Here is a 22,527-nt window from a genome sequence, read left to right as displayed (position 1 = left end):
ATCAAAAGTAGTTACACCCTTTAATAGGACGCTTAAAGCAAATGTAACGACTGAAAATACAGATAAAGTCGGTGCACTGATAAGGCCCCCGCTACTGTTTAAGAATAAACCTGCAGTTAAAGCTGCATGCTAGCTTAAACAGATCTCAATCTTGTTCATGTGGAGCGAGTTACAGAAAAAGGCTTATCCACATTTGGTGAACAGGGTTTACTTGATAATGTCAATAATTTTACAAGATATTAAAAAAAATCCCAGAAAATATAACATAGCGTTATTCATCTGAATATGAGCAACAAACATGTCACTGTTACTTTTGTTTAAGTGGAGAAGATAGGTACGTCAAGTCTTTTCTAAAGAGTTTATGGTGTCAATCACCAGTTTCAAGTCTGAAACATGATGTTTCATTTGTTCATTTTGTTTGCTTCACCTCTTCTCACAGCTGAAAATTACTGCCCCATTTAGAGTCCAAAAGGCCAAATGGGTCAAGGATATGGTGCGACTGATAAGTCTCCATCATATGAGCATGCAGTTTAAGTCAGTTTCTCCAGACTTAAGGATGGGCCTCACTAACCAACAGATGATGTCACAGTCTCTGAATCCATCTTTTGTTTACAGTCTATAGCATGAACCCAGTGGAGCCAATCGTCACTCACTCTGCCTCACAGCTTCGTTCCTCTCTAAAATAGGAAATGGGCATAAAACAGACAGATGTTAAATCTTAAAACATACAAACAAACCCTCTGGGTGAAAAGGGTTCTTAAGATGAATTCTTCCAACTTTAAGCCGGAGAAGCTGAGGGATAAATTAATTCTAATGAAGGAAGGTCGACCTCCTGAGCTGATGAGGTTTATTATTACCCTCCTGCTTCTGCGGCTGCTGCTGCTAATTGTGGTGACACAGATGAGGATAAAATGACATGCGCATCAACAGAGCTACACAGGAGACTCTGGTACCCGTTTCATGGCCTTCAAAAACAGCATATACTGTGTTATAAAACAAGTAATGGAGCTTAACTCAATCACATTTTTATTTCTGGATCGACGTTCTTTCTCCAGCGTGGCATATCTTGGTGAGGCTGGATTGATAATTACTGCTTTCCATTCATCTTTACAGGCAGCTTCAATTTAAATCAAGATAACACATTAAAAGTGGACCTGGCGTGACAGGCACACCTCCCTCCTTAAATTATTTCTATCAACAACTGTTTAAATCATTTCACTCAGCCTCTTTCAGGCAATTGAATTGACACACTCGCTGGAAAACCTCCACTCAGCAAATCTGAATCATTTAAATTGTTGGGGTCGGTGCTGTACGCCAATCAGACCCAGCAGGGTTGTGAATAATTTGTGCAAGTCAATCTCTTTATATTAAGTAAAGAATCAGTGTGTTCATTTAACTAGATTTCTCTTCAGGTAAGATGAGGCGCTTCACTCGTGGCTCGTGTTTGTAGACCAATCTGTTAGAGTTCAAACAATGACTTTTAAAGCTTTAAATACATTAAACCCATCTAACCTCTCGGAGAACTCACAATGACACAAAAGCAAACGCTAACCATGTTTCCTTTCATTTCAAAGCTCTCCACAACCTAATGAGAAAATGTCTTTCTGGGTAGGGCTGCATAGCATGAGAGCAGCTTTTATAGCAATGCCCTTAAACTGTTATTCAAACCACCAGTGATACATTGTTTGGTCTGGAGATGTCAGACAGTTAGAGTTTAGCTGTGTGTCTGCTGCAGTGAGCAAGCTCATGCCTACAAAAGTGTCTCTTTTTGCAAAAATCCAGCCCTAAGACTGACAGACCGACTACAGCTAGATCAGCTCCTGTGCTGCTTCAGATATCAGTCCCTTATCGTGCTATTCCTTCCTATGACATGCTCAGAACTTAGCTAAAAATTGTGGTTTCGGATATACATCATTGTTTTGGAATCATACTGACAGCTACAGTGCAACACAAGGGTTTAAAGATAAGGCCTGGGGGCCAGAATCAGCCCGGTGAGGACGCCAGGTTTCCTACTGATAAATACCCCCATTGTAATTCGTGCTAAACCAAAGTAATTAAATAACAGATAAACAATTAAATGACAGTTCGTTTTTTAAAAACAAGGACATTTTCTATGACTTAACAAAAATTAAAGTCAAAAACTATCATAACTTTTTCTGCAATTTTACATCATGTAGTTTCATTGGTCCAGCCCACGTAGAAATGTGGATTATTAAACATTTTTTGTGTGTTTTTTTTTAGATCAATATATCATTGAGTGGAAAGTGTTGTGAGCAAAGATTTCTTAGATTTCATACTACATTAGACTGGCAATATACTGGAGTTGAGTGTGTTGTAGTGGTAGAGTTGGAGCAGCAAGGAAAAATTTATTTATTTTTCTCCTTAGCAGTTTAGAGCCACTCATGTATCACTGGCATTACGCTGCAGTGCCGCAGCACGCTTATGCATAGAGCCTGGTCAGTTCTAAGTGTATGGCTTCTTTAGCGAGTCATAAATGCACAACAGCTTTAGTACAGACTGCAACATTTAAACCTTTACTAATGTTTACATGCGCATTAGTTGGGTATGGGGTTGGTGGGGTTCTAAGTTGGAAGTCTGATTTAAGGGGGAGTTCTGACTTGGATCTTGGACATGGAATGCACCGTAAGCCAATCAACACTGATGTGGGTCAAAGATGAGTGAGGAGCTCAGACACTTGGTGGTCATATTTGCACCCTAACCTCCAAGCTGCTCTTCCAGCTGGGTAGCTCTGAACCACAGGACACCATTTCTGCTTGGCAGGGCAGACAGTATCAAAGGCTGAGCACAGAGGAAATGCATACACACACGCACCCACAGCACAAAACACACGGGATTCCCAACAAACCCATTCACATCCCAACCCTACCGGAGAGCGGCACTGACCGCACACAGGCAACTACTTAGCTCTGGGTTTAACTGTGCACTGCTATAGTAATTGAAAACAACCCAAGTTTGAAACTTGGGACCACTTCTCGGCTCCTGGCTGGATGTGTCTAATTTCAGTTCACGAGCACTGAGGACGAATAGCTGAACTACTGGGAATGCACTGAAAAATCAGCCGAGTATCAGGCTTGTTGACTGATTATGGCCCAGAAAACGCTGTTCTAGAGTCTGCTTAAAACACCCTACAAATCATTTAGTCTGTCATGACTAGATGAGCCTGTTTTTTAAGCTCTCTTCGGAATCTCCTGCTTTTGTGTTTGCAGCTTTAAATTCACCTGGCTGCCACTGGCCACACACCCCTTTTAGATCAATGTAATGCCTTTTCCTAGGAGCGATTATTATAGTTGACCAGTATAGCAAGGAAAAAAAACTGGACAAAGGCATCTTAGAGTTAGCGACAGCAGAAGCGGCTCTAGTGAGTAAATAAAAATAAAGAAAAGCGCAGCTGCTGGTTTGGAATTGAAGAGCAGATCTGCTCCAGTTCATGTTGATTCAGACATAAGCTTCCTGATCTATGAAGAAAGGAAAGAAACAGTCACTTCTCAGATTTTGTGGGTCTATAGACACAAATGAGTCACGCAAATTGGAAGCTGCTGAATATGTCCGACCACTGGCTGAAAAGTACTGTAACACAAGGGAGGTGGAGCACTGCAATTTTAGGTGACGCTATGACTTTGTGCGTCTATTTACTGTTTGTGCTCTGTAACACTGCCATTGCTGATTAACACTCAGGTGTATTAAATATATTGTTTTAATAAATTTGTAACATGCTCAATAATCATTTAAGATTATTCCCAGAGATTTGGTGCCACACTCTCTATATTAGTTAGAGAATATTAGGATATGGTCTCGGCAACATGTAACATCTGAATTTGACGCCAGCCTCACGATTCGACAAAGTTGGTACAGGAGAAGGTTTACCACTGCATTGCATCACCTCTTCTTTTAAAAACTGAGGGAACCAGTTGCTGTCATTTTGAAAAGCAAATGTTTACTCAGTTCTTGCTCAATATTGGATTTTAGTTGTTACATAATACGTCAAATTATAGGCATTTGATAGTTTTGCACTGCAGCCAGCTACTTCAGAACCTGAACTGTTATGCATGTTGTTGTACATAACTCACTTTTTCAGAAAAAGGAATGTTTATACACTCATCAGGCATCACATTCTGACCACTGACAGGTGACGTGAATAACGCAAATTTTCTCCTCATCATGGCACCTGTTACTAGGTGGGATGTATGAGGTAGCAAGTGAACATTGTGTCCTCAATGTTGGCGTGTTAGAAGAAAGAAAATTGGGCAAGCTTAAGGAAGTTAAATGAGTCTGACAAGCGCTAAACTGTGGAGTGGTCAGCAGTGTTGGTCAAGTTACTTGAAAAAAGTAATCAGTAACTAATTACCCATTACTTCCCCAAAAAAGTAATCCTGTTACTTTACTGATTACTTATTTTCAAAAGTAATTAATTACTTAGTTACTTAGTTACTTTTTAAAAACACAATTTACAACCTGAATAGGTGATAAAGCGATAGATCTTTCAGCCCAATTCTACTTTTTCTGCATAATCCATCATACAAAATGTAATCAAATGGAAAAGTCTCTTTTTAAAACTTGTTTTATCAGTTTTAATCTTTTAACTTTATGCATCAAGCAAAAATTTAATTATACGCAACATTCTCTGACTGGAAGAAATTTGTTTAACATTTAAACTTATTTTCTGCACATTCCAGCACATAAAATATATATTTTTTGTGTTTACACTCACTCTTTCAAATAGATGCAAGTAAAACTCCGCAGTAAATAAATAACATCAAAGACTAGCAGTCCTGTTGCTCTATTTTCACCTGTAAAGCAGGAGTGGCGTAGGCGGAGGTTTGCCCTGGTGCAGGTGTGCTGCAGCGGTCAGTTGAAGAATCCGCGAGTTTCTCTGTGAGTTTCCCATTACGTGGTAGCGCACTCCCGGTGCTTGCTTGGAAGTTTAGGGGGTTTTTTTCGCTGTAAAAAGAAGTTTTCTTCCCACACACAACGGACACTAATGTTTTTGTCACTTTTTATGGAATCAAACTCAAAGGAAGGTCAGTACTTCCACGCTTTAAACGCTGCACACTCATACTCTCTCCCGCACTCGATATATGATCCACTGTTGATCTGCACACAGCTGTTGTCACGAACGTCGCACTCGCTTACGTCACTGTCATGAGACATTCTCGCAAAAAAATCACGGTTTTAGTAACGCAGTAACGCAGCGTGCTTACGGGAAAGTAACGGTAATCTAATTACAGTTTTTGCAATAGTAATCCCTTACTTTACTCGTTACCTTAAAAAAAAAAAAGTAACGCGTTACTGCCCATCTCTGGTAGTCAGTGATGAACCAGCAACAGGACAATGGGCGGTCAAGGCTCACTAATGCAGGTGGCAAGCAAAGGCTGGCACCTACATTATGATCAAACAGACGAGCTACTGTAGCTCAAATTGCTGAAAAAATTCATTCTGTTTCTGATAGAAAGGTGTCAGAATACACAGTGTATCACAGTTTGATGTGCATGGGATGCATAGGTGCAGGACTATCCACGACTGAAAGCACCAACAATGAAGGTGGGCTGGTTTGATGAATAACAGTTTTCTTTTAATGTCACAAGGCTGTGTGTCATTTACCTGAAGAACACCTGGCACCAGGATGCATTAAGGGAATAAGGCAAGCTGCTGAAGGCAGTGTGATGGTTTGGGCAATGTTCTACATGCAAACCTTGGGTCCTGTCATCCATGAGGATGTTACTTTGACATGCACGTCCTACCTAAGCATTGTTACAGATCATATACACCCCATCATGGAAACGGTGCTCCCTGATGGCTGTTACCACTTTCAGCAAGATAATACACAAAACAAGGAACACAACAACAAGTTTGAGGTGTTGACTCGGCCTCCAAATTCCCCAGATCTCAATCCAATCGAACATCTGTGGGATGTGCTGGACAAACAAGTCCAATCCATGGAGGCTCCACCTCACAACTTACAGGACTTAAAGGATCTGTTGCTAACTTCTCAGTACCAGATACCACAGCACAGGTTCACGGGTCGAGTGGAGTCCATGACTTGACAGGTCACAGCTATTTTGGCAGCAAAAGAGGGAGCAACACAATATTAGGCAGGTGGTCATAATGAAATGCCTGATCGGTGTACATTGGTGGAACAGTGATGTGATGGATAGCATTGTTACCTCATAGGAGGGTACTGGGTTTATATAGAACATTGGGTCTTTTCTGTGTGGGTTCTCTTCAGGTACTCTGGTTTCCGCTCACAGTCCAAATACATGCATTTTAATTGGTGGGTGACTCTAAACTGGCCTCTCACCTATGACAGCTGGGTTAGGCACAAGACACCTTGGCCCATGACCCTGAACTGGATAAGCTGAGGAAAATAAATGGGTAGATAGCTTTGCACATTCACTTTGTATTTATTTTCCTGATAATGACAATTTAGTCTTGGTTCAGTTCGGTCAGGCCTCGTTTAACTGTTTATGCAGACATTTTTTTGTCTTGTAGAATTGAAGCAATTTCTCACTTCGTATCCACTGGCTGTCACCGTTCTTTGCCACACTGTTGCAAAGAACTCAGACTCACCTCACAGGCTGCACAACAAGCGTTTCTTTCTTCCTTCTACTTACAAAGAGACACATTCATGGAGAGAGAGCAAGAGACAGAGAGAGAGAGAGGGAGAGAGAGGTAGGGAGGGAGGAAAGTTCACACTTGCACTGTGTTTCCTAAGAGATAAATTATCAACAAACTAAGAGCGAAAGTGTGTGCCTGAGTCAAAGCCATGGAGAGTCAACAGTGAATGTTAGTATGTGCATAGTTCAACTCTGATTGTGTGCGTGGGGAGGATGTCACCTTTGATTACAAATACAGAAACGCTCCAACTACAAAGCAAAACCAGCACAAGCAGGTCATCAGCAGAGAGGGATAGCGGGGGTTCCCTCGTCCTCTCTTTTCTTTTGGCTCTGGCTCTCCTTCGCTAAATGGTAACTAAGAACAGATGCTTAAAAACAATTAGAAAAAAAGCCAACGGGTTCCTTGATTTGCAGCAGAAGAGAACGGCGCTTGCAGACTCCTTGGCTGTGAGAAGGAACGTGCACGGACTGGTAAACTGACTGTGACCCTGGATGACTCTCAGCCAGCCACCAGAGCCACAGAAAGCTGACTGGGGAGAACATTAAACAGTGAGGTGAGGCAAACCTCCCCCACAAAAATCATAGACAGAATCATGATCCTGAGTGACTCTTTAAAGTTTTAAAGGAATGTGATTTACACTCTTTCTTGCAGCTGCACTTCTCAGAGTCAGCGAGGCCCTTTCTGCCCCTCACAAAGCTCCTCTGTGGGAGGGGCAGTGAAATCAAACTGCATACCACAGCTTTGCTACATTTTGTTTCTCCTACAGAGATACAATAAGTAACAGGTATGAAGGACAAAAGACAAGATAAGGCAAAGAGTAGACTGATTCATGGGAAATAGAATAACTAGAATATTCCTTTCTTTATGTGATACTAAGCATCTGACAACATGTTTTTTTTTTTTACCAGTAAAACTGAAATCCATGACAACCTTGATTTCTGCAAAAAAGCCTGACAGTGGAAGGCCTGAACAAACAACTCTTATGAGGTTTTCACCTCAGCGCAGAGGGCATAGTGCTGATTACTGCCTCTCTATTTTTCTCCTACACCTTCAAGCATATAAATTCATATGCTGCATTTACTACTACAGCACTATACAGCTCTCAAATAATTACTGATAAAAACACATCAGAGGAGCTTGTTCCAGGGTCTGACGTCTCTTAGCAGAGATTTTATTTTTTTAAATTTTGCTTTTGAAAACAACAGAGATATCTATAGTTAACTGGGAAAAACCAACATAATTTTAAATGCATATTGCTTTTAATACTTGGATTTAAAAAAAATCCTTTGCAGTCAATAACTTCCTGATTTCTAGAACCCATGTGTCATGGTCCTGGGTCCTTTTGACCCAGTCCTTGTGCCTTGTTTCCCTCTTCTACGCCCATGTTCCCTTCCTTGTTTGTCATTCCATGTTCACCCCCGCCCATCATCCTTATCCATGGATCCCCAGCCTGTCATGTCTCTCTCGTCTCCTCTCTCTTTCTCACTCTGTCTCTCATGTTCCCTCGCTCCCCCCATCTGCCTGTGTCAAGCTTGTTTGATAGCCTTGTGTTCCGTTGTTTCCTGTTTTATTGTGAAAGTCTTGCAACCCTTGTTCAGTGTGTTTAGTTTTGCTCCCCTGGCCTTGTTGTGTCTAATTCGTCTCTGCTGTGTCTCTCATGTGTTTTCTGTTCCTTTGTCATTCCCTCGGTATTTAAGCCTCTGTTTGCCTCAGTCCACTATCATGTTCTCCCTCATTCATGGCTGTGTATTTCATCGTGTGTTTCTCCGTATGTTTAGGTTCCAGATTTGCAGTTTAGTTTAGTTTAATTTTGTATCACCTGCACACCAGCAATGAAGCTGTGTCCTATCCTAAGCTGTCCTATCCTGCCTGCTGCGCACAGCCCGCTCATGACACCATGGACATCATTAGCTGCTATGTCTCCTCCCCTGAAATGCAGCTGCTGTGATTTGCTGTTTATTTGTGGGTCTCTATGACTTTGGTTTTGTCTTTAGTAACTGAAAAGCTGCTCTACTGGGTAGAGCTGAGTTGACTGACATGGCCATTGCATTGAAAATCTCTTGAGTCGCTTCTGAAGTTTGCTTTGGGTCATCATCACTTTGTACCGTGAAGAGCTGTGTGATCAGCTTTGCAGCATTTGGCTCTTCTGAGCAGAGAGTACAGCCCCGTACACGTCACAATTCATTCAGCTACTTCTATCAGCCGTCACATTGGCAGCCACACATGCTCGTGCCATAGCACTGCCTCCCCCATGTTTCACAGCTGATGTGGTGTTTACCCACCATGTGTTGTTTCTCCATTCGTCCACACTTTTCTCTTCCCATTCTGGTATAAGTTAATAAGTTAATCTTGGTTTCATCTGTTCAAATAGTTTTTTGTTTGTTTTTTTTTGTTTTGCAAAACAATGCAGGGTTTTTTGTGTGTAATCTGACCTTTCTGTTCTGGAGCGCAATTTGCATCTTGACGTAAACCCTCTATCTCCTATAGACTGTCGCTCCTATTAATGATAGGCCCACATCTTTTAAAGTTTTCCTGACTTAGTTCAATGTTGTAAAGATGTTTTTCTTAACCATGGAAACAATTCTGGCATTATGCAATTTAGTTGTTCTCAGTGGTCTTTCAGGCACTTTGGTGTTGTTGAGCTGGTCGATGCATTCATTCTTTTTAACTATCTCTTTGGGTCTCAGGTTTAAAATGGCATTGACAATCTATAAAACACATATTCAACACTTTGAACCAACTTCAGGTTCTTTTGCTATGAAATAAAGAGGGTATCCGGTTGTTAAGTCTGACGTCACTAGCCGTGTCTGGGCCTAAACTCCGCTGCAGGTCCATATATCAAACGATCACTATGGCATTACTGAGAGTTGAAAAACTGTCTAAAGTCTTTCATCTTTAATAAAATGATCAGTGTTCTGCTCTACCAGGTGTAACAATTGAGTTTAACATCCAGGCATCCATGAAAATGCAATTTATGACATTTAACAGAGTTAGAAGTTAGCAGGAAGTTAGCTTGCTAGCTTCTATCTAAATACAATATAGCATGTCCTGACTGCGGGGTTTTGGAAACAAATTAAAACGTACAGCTCTGTTATCACTTCCAACATAATTGAAGACAGAAAACTAAACAGCAGTGACGTTTGTAGGGTTACTGAAGTTTGGCTAGCTGGTATATAATGATGTGCTACGTGACCGCTAGTGACACAGCTATGTTAGCATAATATAAAAGAGCTAACTTTTTTTCCACTCGATAAAAGTCAACGTGAGTGTTCTCGGTGGTCAGGAACAAATGTAATCGCATGGCAGGATGCTGTAAAAGGACCAAACTTCAGCCAGGAGAACAACTGAGATAATCCATCCACAATACGAGGTTAGTCATTCATATACTGCTGCATGGGCTGGGCTGTAGTTACATCCCAAGGTTTTAAAAACTGAGCTTAAATAAATGATTAGCGGTAATAAAAGGAGGTCAACAGTGATCACTGACTGTTTTAGGAGCTTTTTGAGATTAAATAGAAGAAAATACATAACATTAAACATGTTAACAACGCAACAGCCATATTAAACGCAGACTACTTTAGGCCCGGAAGCAGGATTCGTCACGTCATTACTTAACGACCGCATAGGCATCACCACCACCTTGCCATGAAATGGGTTGCTAGTCAGTTTTCCAATTAGTTTTGAGGCTCTGGAAATGGGAGACTGTTTAAAAATGGCACTAATTCCTAACCTGGTGTTAATCCCCTCGAATTAAAGCTTAAAGTCTGCAGTTCAATCACATCTGCATTGTTTGATATAAAGTATCAAGTATTTAACAAGGTAAAACATTTTGGTTACAATATTAAACTAATTTAAGGATTAAGAAAAAACAAATGAGCTTCACATACTGTTGCAATTTTTCTCTAACTGGATGTAAAGGTGTTGAGCAGGAACACCCCAGTAAACATCCAGCTCCTTTGATCAAATCAATCCTGATGCTGACACCATCATATATCAGGATCAAGGAAAAAGTCAACATGCTTTTTTAAACCTTTATATCCTACAAGCCACACCAGCTGTGCTGAGCAAGGTGTGACAAAATTTTCCCAGGGGGTGCTGCAGGCGCGTGACATACCTTATCAGCAGCTTTCCAGTCCTAAGATCCTCTCATGTCCCTTGCACACCCAAGTTTACTCAAAGATACAGTCCGGACCCCCCCTCCTTTGGCCTAAAGCCTCACCCCATCTTTCACTATAACTCTGAACTGAGGAGCCAGCTGAGATTACAGCAGGAGGTAAACTCCAGTTAAGAGACATCAGATGGGTCTTTGTGTGATGTAAAAAAAAATAGAAGAAAAAATTGACGTTTTGAAAAAAAGTGATTCATCGGGCTGGTCACACAAAAGGGCAAAGTGAACAGTGCTCCAAATTCTCACAGCTACACTACAGAGAAGACAGGAGACATGCTATACTTTACAGTGTGGCTTTGGCCTTTTAATGACATGCTGACAGTGCACCTTCTGAAAACAAGGACTTTCCTCCTTTCTAACTGAGAACAAAAGACATCCCAATAAGTACTTGGAAGGTCACTTTGAAATATAATAGGCTACAGATGCTAGTTACCCTGTTAAAAATCAATGATATAACTTCGGTGATTACTTCATCAAAGCACTGTAAGTTGTTACCGTTAAATATTCTTTGATAATTTGTCTAGAAAACATATAAAAGACAAATCTAGTTGCAAAGAGATTAGACATAAAGATACCCAAACTGTAACCGTGATTATTACTGCTGTAAAATTTGAAGCTAGTCGAAGGTTGCTACTTGGTTTTAAACTGGATTCTGATGTCAACTGCACTTCTATGTAAACATCTTTTACACTGTACACAAGAGCCATTTTCAGCTTTCGATATTGATGCATTTCCTGTACTGAAACATGTTCTTGGCCACTGCTTGGACAGCAGTTTGTTGTTAAAAAGGCTGTTTAACCTCCTAAGGCCCAAATTTTTTCATGGCATGCATTTTTAATTTCTCTTTGCTATTTGGGCTTTGTAGTGTTCGATACAACACTATAAAGTACAACTGAGTAATGATGCGCAAAACTCTTTATTTGGTGTCTGAACACAACAGCATTTTTCCACAACAGTTGTGCTGCTTAGAATAATACGGCTCATTTGAAAGCCATTTGAAAGAGCAAAATTTTGTATTGTGGTCTAGACAACCCAAAATGTGATGTCCCAATATGTGGACATCAGATCCTAGGAGGTTAAACTCAAACAAGAAAACCATTCAAAAACAACACTCAAAATATAACCTGATGATCCAAAATCAGTGAAAGTTGACTAGATGTAGAGACAGCTACTCGTTAGCAAATCTAGTACTGATGGTGAAATTTGTCCAGATGACGTGTTCATACCAAAACAAAACAAAAATAAACAAGGATCAAAAGTGATATTCTACACAATCTTTTTTACAGAGAATACATTTGGACTACAATCTCTAACATTTGCATTTTTAACTAACTTAAACCATATTTTTTCCAGGAAAACTTTGATTAAGAACGCATATTTTGGGCTGTTTCGCTGTTTTACAAATAGTGACTTACTCCCCAACATGGGGCGGCTCTGACTCAGGTGGCAGTGTGGGTCATCGACGAATTGAAATTAGTAGATGTAAAGTTTTTAATCTACAGTTGAAGTATCTTTGACATGTGAGTGATCAAAGATAAAAAGCACTTAAGCACAGATAAAAGCGCTTTTGAATGTGTCTGTGTGTGACTGGGTGAATGAGACTTGCAATTTTGAGCTTTGAGTGCTCAAATTGAGTAGAAAGAAACTACATAACTACCATTCATTTATGTATTATAACTCAATTATACGAAACTCATAGAAAAAGGCACATTTCATATCTAAAGCTAATTAACATATAACCTTGGGAGTGTCAGGCTTCTTTATCCCTATCTCACAATCACATGACGATGAAACAACATGCTAAATTATTGCCTTGGGAAACATGGGGCAGTGAGATGAGTGGATTTATTTGCAATGACTCACCAACAGCACTTCTCATAAATTGGTTATCAGCCCAATAACACTTCAAATAAAGAGGTATATCTATTTCAGAAGTAAAAACATATTTTTAATAATGCATGAAAATTCTGCTTTAATGTCTCACGGCAGAGCAGTTCAAAGTTCTCTTCAAGGGGTATCTGGATGCATCGTGCCTGCAGGCATGGCTTCAGGAGAAGACATGCTGAGAACAAATCAAACACTAAATTGCCACACTTGTATTCCCTTTGTCCACTGGCAATGCATTAGACACAGGGCAATATCGCAAAGTGCAGATTGCCACATTACATCTGGTGACATGAAGAGCTGCTTTGCAAGACAAATTTTGAAGCTAACCTGCGAAGATGCGACTATGGCGATGTTATCTGTGGAATTATCGAAGCCGTTATCAGTGAGGTTAGACTCGTTGGCTTGATAATAAACAACACGAGATATGAGCCACTGGGGGGAAGAGAAGCACATGAGATCTGAATGATGGATGCTCTCTCATTAGCTACACTGCTTCAGGCCATGAATACTATAGATGCATAAACAAAGACCAAGTGTACAGTGGAGCGTTTAGGCAACTTACACTACAAACACACTGATTCATAACCCTAATTATATAACTGCGTTAACTTTGATTAACATTGACAAAATGATGACTCCTTAAATATTATTTAAGCTCACGAAATAACAATGCCTGTATAATATATCAAGCCAAAGAAGGAGAAACAGATTATTCATTAAATCACATGTTTAGTCATGTATTACTTCTGCATTAGTTAAGCAAGTAGATTATTTATATTAAATTATTACTGATGTGTCTGTAGAGCTGAGATCCAGATGTGACGTATTTTACATGGTTCATTATACTCTTTTATGACTTTACGAAGATCATTTCCAAGAGTACATATGTATAAGAGTTTCTATGTAAATTTTGGAAATTAACTGCATACATGCTAACTTCGGTCCTACCTTTCCAGGAGCTTTGGTCTTGTTGTTGTTATTGTGGGAGGCCAGAATGACGTCTTCGTGGACGCGATCCAGAAGCCATAAGAGAAATTCCAGGGCATCGTGCTGGGAATTACCACGAAACTGTGATCCATACTTGGACACTGTAGCCTGGAGAAAAGAAAAGCAGACACAATTTAAGTCTCTTATTTTATTTATTTATTTTTTCAACGGATGGATCGACTTCAGAGAGAAACCTTCATTAAAATAATATCTATTCCATTCACATACTCCCCCATTCTGTTTTGGTTGTTATTTGAGTTTTATAATTTGACAGCCTGTTAGATTTAAAGCAGTGTCAGGAGAACCCAAAAAAAGTGCCTTGTTAAGATATCCTTTCTACACAAGTTACTCCCACAATATGCGAATCTCTTGGACTGCTTGTTTACTGGTTTTAACAGCCCCAGTGTGTTCGCTGGTATAGCTGAGCCTCCTGAATGGGCAGATGTACCCTGGGCTTCTCCACAGAACGCTGATCAGAGGAATCCCAGAATTGCAAATTTGCACTAACGCACTTCACGCTTCCCTCGTCTCAGCCCAGCCCACGCTTTGACTTAAGAATGTGCAAAATCTGCCTTTTGTGTAATACTTAAAAAAAAAAAAATGCTTTCTAGTAAAAGTTTAGCCAATCTGCATTTATCATCTGCCCACCTTGTTGTCTAATTTAACAAAAATTTCAAGATTTTCATATCAAACAAGAGGTGCGAATAACATTTTGCTTAAAAGCAGATTGAAGACTGCATCAACTCAAGTACAGTTTAATGTCACTTCACATGTGAATTGCACACAACTCAATTAGGCAAAGAATTTGCTTCGTGAACTGCAGCTGGCAGCCCGGAGAAGCAGAGGCTGTGATGAGAGATCATTGCAGAGGGAACAAAAGACTGACACTAATATGTGATATGCCTCTTAAAGCTATTACACCCCAACGTGATGTAGGGTGTCTGCCTAAGCTGGAGGATTGGGAGTCGAGAGCTACCATTTCAGTTCTTTAATGGGTAGATAGGCTGAATTTAAAAAAACAAAACAAAAAACAGCTAAACCAGCCCTGAAGTGTCCTTGTGCAAAAGCAAGTAAATGAATTTTGCTTCAGCTTGCAATATAAAAGGTGCAGTTGTGCTGGGCAGCTGTCCAGCCTGACTGTGTGCAGCTGTTTGATAGGAGGATAGAGGGATAGATGTGGAGCTGGGACTGCCTCTTCAAAGTAATTACTGAAATGTGGACAGGAGCAAAAAGTGAACATAAAAATTCATAAACATAAAAAATGCTGGTATAAACTCGGCTGAGCAATAAGGTTCTCTAATCTTGTCTTCTGATCTTGTCATGAAAGCGAAGTTTCCCTTGCCTCGTGCATCTCGAGGAAGCAAAAAGTGAAGAGTTTTGTCACTGCAATAGCTTCAAGATGCGGCAGTCAGAAGAGACGCCACAGTTAATGAATGCAGAGCTGCTATTTTTAGCTGAAACAACTGGAAATCCACGCCTCTGTTGACCAACATTTCCGTTATGTTAACCCTTTGAGGACACTGACACTTTCAACGGTTTATGATTCACCCGGCCTCCTTCTGTGAAAATGCTCAGATAACATTAGCTCTATAGTCCACAGTCTTTGTTCTTGGTAACGTATATCAATATAATCTAAAAATATGTAGTATCAATCCATTCACTGTTATTCCATTTGCTATCCCACATCCGAGTCTGGAAGACTTCTGGAGAAGCCAAGACCCATCTTAGGCCACCTCCTCAGCCTCTTCTGGAGGATTCTCAAGGTCAGCTGAGACATAAAATCTCTCCTCATTTAGGAGGCGTCCCCGTCAGCTGACACAACAGTGTCAACACGCTTCAAAGCCTATGCTGTCAGAACATTATTGAGAATTTTTAGCTTTTAAAATGAATCTCCGACATCACGAGCCAAGTGTTTTGTGAGGTCATAAAACAATAAACTGAAGCATCTGAACAGACTCTTTTTCAGAATCAGAATACTTTAATAATCCCTGATGAAAATATATATGAAATTATGTATGTTTTTGCAAATATTGCAGGCCTCACTCACTACGTGTTCATACACCACACTTAAATTATTACTTGTTATTTTCTCTGGCTCTCTTCTTCTATGTCGCTCGTCTTGTGTTCCTCATCTCACCCCCCACAAATCACGACAGATGGCTGCCGCCCCCTGAGCCTGGTTCTTTCCGACGTTCCTTCCTGGAAGAAAGGGTTTTTCCTTCCCACTGTCACCAAGTGCTTGCTCACAGGGGGATTTCTCTGTGTTGTTGTAGGGGCTCTACCCTACAATACAAGGAGCCTTGAGGCGATGCTATGTAAATAAAGCAGAATTGAATTGAATTGAATTGAATTGAATTGAATTGAAGACCTGGAAGCTACTATGTATGTGATATCACCATGTTCATGTTGCCACTGGAGCATCCAGGACTGTCATTAAGTACCTTATAATTTTTGGACTTAGAGGTCTTATTCTACAAAAAGAAACCCCAAAACAAATTGCCAGTTGGGGTTTATTTTTGTTTAGGGAAGGATTGTGACTTTTTTTTTTAATTAGACCTTTCACACTGTTAATTGTGTATCAAAAACAGGAAGTTCTGAAGGCAAACTTCTTCCAAGTGTGGTCTTTTTTTTTTTTTTTAATCAAAACTACAAAGCTACAGCCTAAAAAAAATGTGATTTGTTGGTCCTGAAGCAGCATTTATGATGCTGCTGCACGAATTATCAACATAATATGAGATTGTGCAGAAGCTACATATTTTATTATGGTAGACTTCTAATCAGAGCTATTTGCAGAGTCAGACCATGAACACTGGGTTATGGGTAAAGTGACACTGGCAATGATGGCTTATTTTTACCAGTATAGATGGTGTAGCTTTACTATGAAAAGTCTTAGGCATGTACCAGTGTTTGAAATAAACCCTCTGCAGTCTCAAATATGTGTCTTGTAAGAGCTAAACAGACTTTACATTCGGTCCAACAGCCCAGCCTAGGATCGCAGTATCATACCTTACATTACAGACATTTCTGAATGAGACCAATCAGGGGAAAGTCAGTCTAGTACAGCAGCCGTTTACAGCCGGGGAACAAGCCTGAGGCATTCAGGCTCGTTTTGAAGAAATGCTTTGACATTAACTGTGAACCATGACCTGCGCTAACCTAAAGCGTTTGTGCAGCTAGTCATTACAGCAAAGTAATAACAGTAATTACCATCAGCCCTCTGAAGGTGGCAATTGTGTCAGTGATATAATTAAGGCTGTGGAAAAGGCCATGTTTTTGTTTTTTGTTGTTTTGGTGTCTCTGATATAATGATAACAAGCCACTGTATTTAGACAATGTTAAATATTTATGCAGTTCATCCATCATCAGTTAACTATTTACTTTTTTTTTTAAGTTCAGCTTTATATTTCATCTATTTCCACTTAGCTATTTAAACATATATATATATATATATATATATATATATATATAGTAAGATTCCATTAAATTGAACATTTTGTACTTATGTAACAAAATTACATGGAAAAATTAAATGTAATCAAATGAATTATTAAAATATTTTTTGTGTATTTTTGATTCAGTTAAAATAACAACAACCTCACAACACAATGACCATTATCACTATCACTGCAGTCTAATGTAGATCTCTTTGTGAGTCATGTTCTGCACCCTGCAGCATAGATAATTGTGCAAACCTTAACATAGAGCTGGTAATTACCCACACATACCTGTGACAAAGAGCCACTTTCACCACAGCATATGCTTCCCAAACCGGCCTATCAATACACGCCGCGAGGAGGATTCCCGTCCAGCCGTCGCTCTCGCTCACCCTAACTCACTTCTTTCTCAGGCCTCTCATGTTATGGAAACCAGTAAACTGGCTGTTGAGTAATTGTTTGAGTTTCAGGCTCCGTTCCTATCTAGGCCCCTCTGTGCAAACACACCACCCCGTTGGGGGGGCGACGATGAACAGATCAAAACAACAGATCTGCTCACAGGTTGAAGAAACTCGGCACCTCAGCCGCAATGTGAGAGACACGTCAGTGAGAGCTGAAGCCCTGGACACACTGCCAGTGCTGGTGTTATCACAAAGCAACCCAGAGGTACTTAATCTTTTTTTTTTTGTTTTTTTTGCAAATGCTTATAAAAGCTGCCTCCCTCCTTCTACCTGTATTGTCCTATAAGCCAGGTGGTGCTGGAATGTAGCACAAAGCTTGTTTTTCCTCCACTGCAGGACTGGAACAGACCTCTGCTGAGTCATTAACTGTAAAGATCTGCTGATCAAACGAGGATGATTCGACATTTACAGCACCAGCAGCATCATTACTTAAAATATAAAGTGCGGCACTGTAAATTCTACCTAGGGTCATTTTCAAAATGAGAACCCTTTCCAAGCCTGGCCTCTTGTCATTTCTTATAAAAGTCAATTTGATATGAAGATGGGTACTGTGGTTAGTCCTCTTCTGACAAAGGACGCAACTTTCAGAGACCAGTAAAGAAAGATAATCAACTTTTAAAAAAAACCCACTAGATTAATAGAGCTACTAAAGCAAAGCTTAGTCCTTTGTGGAGAATTGTTTATTATTGGTTTGTGCTGTCTGGAGTTCCTGCAACTGGGAGCTAATTTAGCCTCTTAGAAACAGGCCTCAGAGCTATCTGATCATTTTATAATGCCTCCCTTCAGGCAGCTGTGGTATTACTCAACAGGCAATTTCAGAAAACCCAGACAGCACGAACTCTGGACCTCCTATGGTCACAAACCACAGCCAAGAAATCCAGTATGTGTGTGTGTGTGTGTGTGTGTGTGTGTGTGTGTGTAGCAGGAAACATCTCATCACATATAAAAAAGAGGGTTTAGCGGTTTTTTTTCTTTTAATCTTGGCAAGATGTTTCCGTGCTCTCCTCTTATTGTTTTAGTAATAATATGTGATATCAAAATCTCCCGATATCAGAAGGAAATGAAAGTGTGGGATCAAAAAATTATTGGCAGCATCAATTATGTTTGACGGGGGACTTTTTCGGAGAGCACAACAGATGGGACAGCAAAAGAGTCAAGACAAATGATGATGATCAACACTCCATTTATAGGCTGCGAAACCCTGATAATCTGGCTAACTGGCTTTCAGGTAAACCTTCCGCTTCTCTGTAACCACAATGAAGTGTGACAAAAAAAATCATGCACGTGTCTGTGCTGCAGGGGTCAAGATCTTCCAGCAGTCATCTTCACAGAGTAATTAGCATTTCCAAGAATAGATCCACTGTGAGTCTCTTTGTTCGCCGCTCCAATATTATCTACTTCTTGCATTGAGCTAAGGCTCAGAGAAATCCAGAGCAAAGAAGAGCTTCAGGCAGATAAAGTACAGTTGCATTTCCCCTCCTATCTTCAGCGTGGGTAGAGAAAAGCCTGAGGGTCTCCTGATAGTGCTCACTGTCCCTGATCCTCAAGGAAGAAAGTCTCTTAAGTGTAAAGTAAATCATCTCTTTCTGGTGCTCACTTTGCATCACAACTTTTTCGCCTACTATAAATAAATACTGTAATATTGAGGTGACCAAGTCAGGTAAATCTAAACCATTTTCCCCTTAACCTCTTCTAACCCAGTGCTCATAAAATAATGCGAGCAGAGTGAACCATTTTAAAGTTTTAGTTAGTAGTATCCATCAAGTCTTCACGTGCAAACCCAGCAACAGCATGAGAGCCAGGCACCTGCTCACCTTGTGCCCTCAGACTGCTGCAACTCTGAGCACCAGTGTCATTATCACCTGTCAGGGAAACCCTGGAGTGTCAGGGCAAAGCACTGCGCCCTTGTTGTTGACCATGGCAGAGGAGTCGGTGCTGTGCTATTATATAAAATGATAATCATCTGAACAGGACACTGAGAATAATCATAGTGGTGTTAAAGGCATACTGTCTCAATAACATGTGATTATGTGTGTCTAAACAGAACACCTGTACTTACCAAGGAGCTAATAATGCAGTAACTAACTGGTTGCTACAGTGCCCTTTTTAATACTGTTTCCAGTACCTTTCATTTTGTGCCTATGTGTGCCTCACAACCACCTGCAGACTAAATTCGGGGGGGGGGGGAGGTGTACCTTGAAATCCACAGACAGCTGAGGGGTGTACTCCAGAGTCCAGAGGGCTCTGACAAGTGACGCCAAGTGCTCCGTGACTTCTCCCCTGACCAACCTCGTCCCGTCGCTTTTCACCACCCCGTTCATTCTGGTTTGGCTCATGTCCATCTTGTATCGCTCCAGTCCCAGATACTCCGCGAGCAGGTCGGTGTTGCTCAAACACTGGACCACGGCGTTCATGAAACAGGTGTTGCCGTGGTTTTTCAGCCCCAGCACACCTGGGATTTTGTCTCCGTATTGGTAAAGTAGTTTCTCTCTGCCGGTGCACAGAGAAGACGACGTGCTCGAAGTGTTTTTCACTACCCGATCCCGAACTACTTGTACATCCTCTCTGATTATTCCTGAGCTGGCGCTGAGGGTGCAAGGTGCGCCATTCCGAAACCCTCCATCATCATCCTCCGCGTCCTGCGCGTCAGCGTCTCCAAAGTGGGTGAAAGTGCCCAAAGTTTTGATAATTCTGTTCATAAAACTCCCCACAGACTTTAACGATTTCTTGCGGAAAAGCTTCCCAGATTTCGGCTTCTTCTCTTTGCGCTTCTCCTCCTTCGATGTCAGCATTTCCTCCTTGTTGGCTCTGCTCTGTTTCTCCATGACAGTACCTCTACTCCCGTGCCGAGCTATTCTGAGACTGATAATTGTAGGAATTCCGATGCCGGTCTGTCACTCCTCTGCCAGCGTCCCTTGTCCGGATAGCAGAGGGGAAAGCGCACGGGGGTGCCACCATCGCGGAGGAGCCAAGAGACACAACAGCACACTGTTATTCCACCGCGCTCTGACTTAAAACCTCCCTCGTCCATCCCAACACTTACTGAAGACGTTCATTATCATCCCGACACCGCTGTCACAAGCAGCATCTCGTCATGGCCGGGACAATGCGAGCCGCTGCGCCGTCCAGTTGCAGCACTGCGCGCTCCTCTCCCACTGCACCCAACTTCGCCTTCATAAGAAGGCTTATGATTGTGTAGCTGCCCCCTCCCACTTTCCCCACACACGAATGACCTAAGAGAGCCCTGTATATAGCTTGATTTGTGGTCATACAGGCCGGTCATTTAAAATTCTGAATACAAATAAAATATTATGAACGTGATGCACTTCTAAAGTCAAAACAAATTCGGTAGAAAATCACCCCAATGACGTTATAAGATTAATACAGTTGCACTGGAGTCGCTGGAGTTGGACCTGCTACCTTATGAAGTATATATATATATATATATATATATATATATATATATATATATATATATAAGCATTTAGATCCAAATATAAATATACGTTTAACCTATAAAAGCAGCTCAAGGCAGGGGAGAGGAGTGTGTCACGATTTCTGAGATGAATCATCATCAATTTTGCAAATGAACACATCTCAATGACCACTAAATCACTGTTTTACTTTCCACAATAATTAGCTAATACAACAAAACACACCTCTCAGCTTTTTCATGGATCCTGAAACAGTTTTTTGGAAAAACAGACCTGGAATGTAAATGTGTCCGTCTCTAAGGCACTTCCAGTCAGTTTCTGTTCTTTAAATGTGCTACAGGCTATAAATAACACATAACATGATGTGACAGTCAACACAAAAAGGTTCAGACATTTTTCATAGTCCACAGTGGTTTAAGGTACATTTTTTCATTTCCAAAGAAAAAACAATTTAACACAATTCAGTTGGATACTGAACACTGAGGGTAGAAACAAAGTATCGATCCTGTCACACTAGTATTGATCCAATATCAATACCAACATTTATATTGATACTATCAATTCTTGAATGAACTCACCCTCTTCTACTCTTAAGACAGAGTGAGAGGAGCTGTGAAGAGTACATACCGTTAATGTTACAGTTTTTCAATGAAATGGAAAAACACCAGAGCATTTGGAGTAATGACAAATGCTCTGGTAAGACAGACATGTTTGGTACAAAATTAAGACATCTTTTCAGTGGAGCAACCTCATACCAGCTGTGAAGCATGAGGGTGGAAATTTCAAGGTCTGAGGTTATCTTGAGCGCTTGGAAGCTTGTAGTCAAGTGAGTTATACATCCTGTCTCAGGATGCTAAAAGATAATGAGGGACCATCTGCCTGAAAGTTTGAGTTGAACTATGAGTGGGTCTTTGCAACAAGGAATGGCTCAAAAGGGAGGGTCATGGAATAGCCTATTTGAATCCTGTTGGAATTAGGGGGGATTTGAAATAGTCAGCATGTGTATTAAAAATAAAGATGTGGATGAGTTTTGTATGAAAGAGTTGGTCACATTTTTTTAGGAAGACATTGTCGGAGAATGCTGAACTGTTATGAAAGAAAGGATTTCTAGTTTAGCATCGCTAGTTTCTCTTGCCACGACCCCCCCCTCCACCCCCGCACAGAATAATTGTTTTTATACTTGACAATTTGGTTGAATAAAAAATTGAAAAAGCTTTTTTATCCTTGCACTTATGTTCAAGAACTTTTCCATTTGTTTAGCAATTATATAGACATTTTACATCATATGAATTTTAATGTAAAATCTTAGTTTATATCTGGCAGATAGAGTTTTGAACTGAACAATTCATTTTAATGTTTTTATTTATGTACCACCGAGTCAAAAAAAACCCAACAACAGTCATTTCAAGTCACTTTATATTGTAAAGACAGTGGGAAGGAAAAACTCCCTTTAAGCAGGAAGAAACCTCCAACAGGACCAGGCTCAGGAAGGGGCGACTATCTGCTGTGACCGGTTGGGGGTG

The 22,527-nt window shown here is 40.6% G+C and overlaps 1 protein-coding gene across 2 annotated transcripts in view; it reads right to left on the bottom strand.

Moving 5' to 3' along the window:
• usp43b (ubiquitin specific peptidase 43b) overlaps positions 1-20,737 on the bottom strand; it is a 94,904-nt gene extending 74,167 nt beyond the window's left edge. For both annotated transcript variants that reach the window (XM_087839583.1, XM_087839584.1), the window contains exons 1-2: positions 19,766-20,737; positions 13,637-13,783 (exon numbers count right to left, since the gene is read on the bottom strand). In XM_087839583.1, coding sequence (XP_087695709.1) covers positions 13,637-13,783; positions 19,766-20,395 — 777 coding nt within the window. In that variant the 5' untranslated portion in view covers positions 20,396-20,737. The remainder of the gene's footprint in view (positions 1-13,636; positions 13,784-19,765) is intronic.
• Positions 20,738-22,527: the final 1,790 nt, after the last annotated feature.

The sequence above is a fragment of the Neolamprologus brichardi genome, chromosome 4, assembly GCF_056152115.1.
Source record: "Neolamprologus brichardi isolate AB-2024 chromosome 4, ASM5615211v1, whole genome shotgun sequence".
Lineage (NCBI taxonomy): Eukaryota > Metazoa > Chordata > Actinopteri > Cichliformes > Cichlidae > Neolamprologus > Neolamprologus brichardi.
Note: the sequence above shows the minus strand (reverse complement) of the source record. Positions and strands in the feature narration are given on the sequence as shown.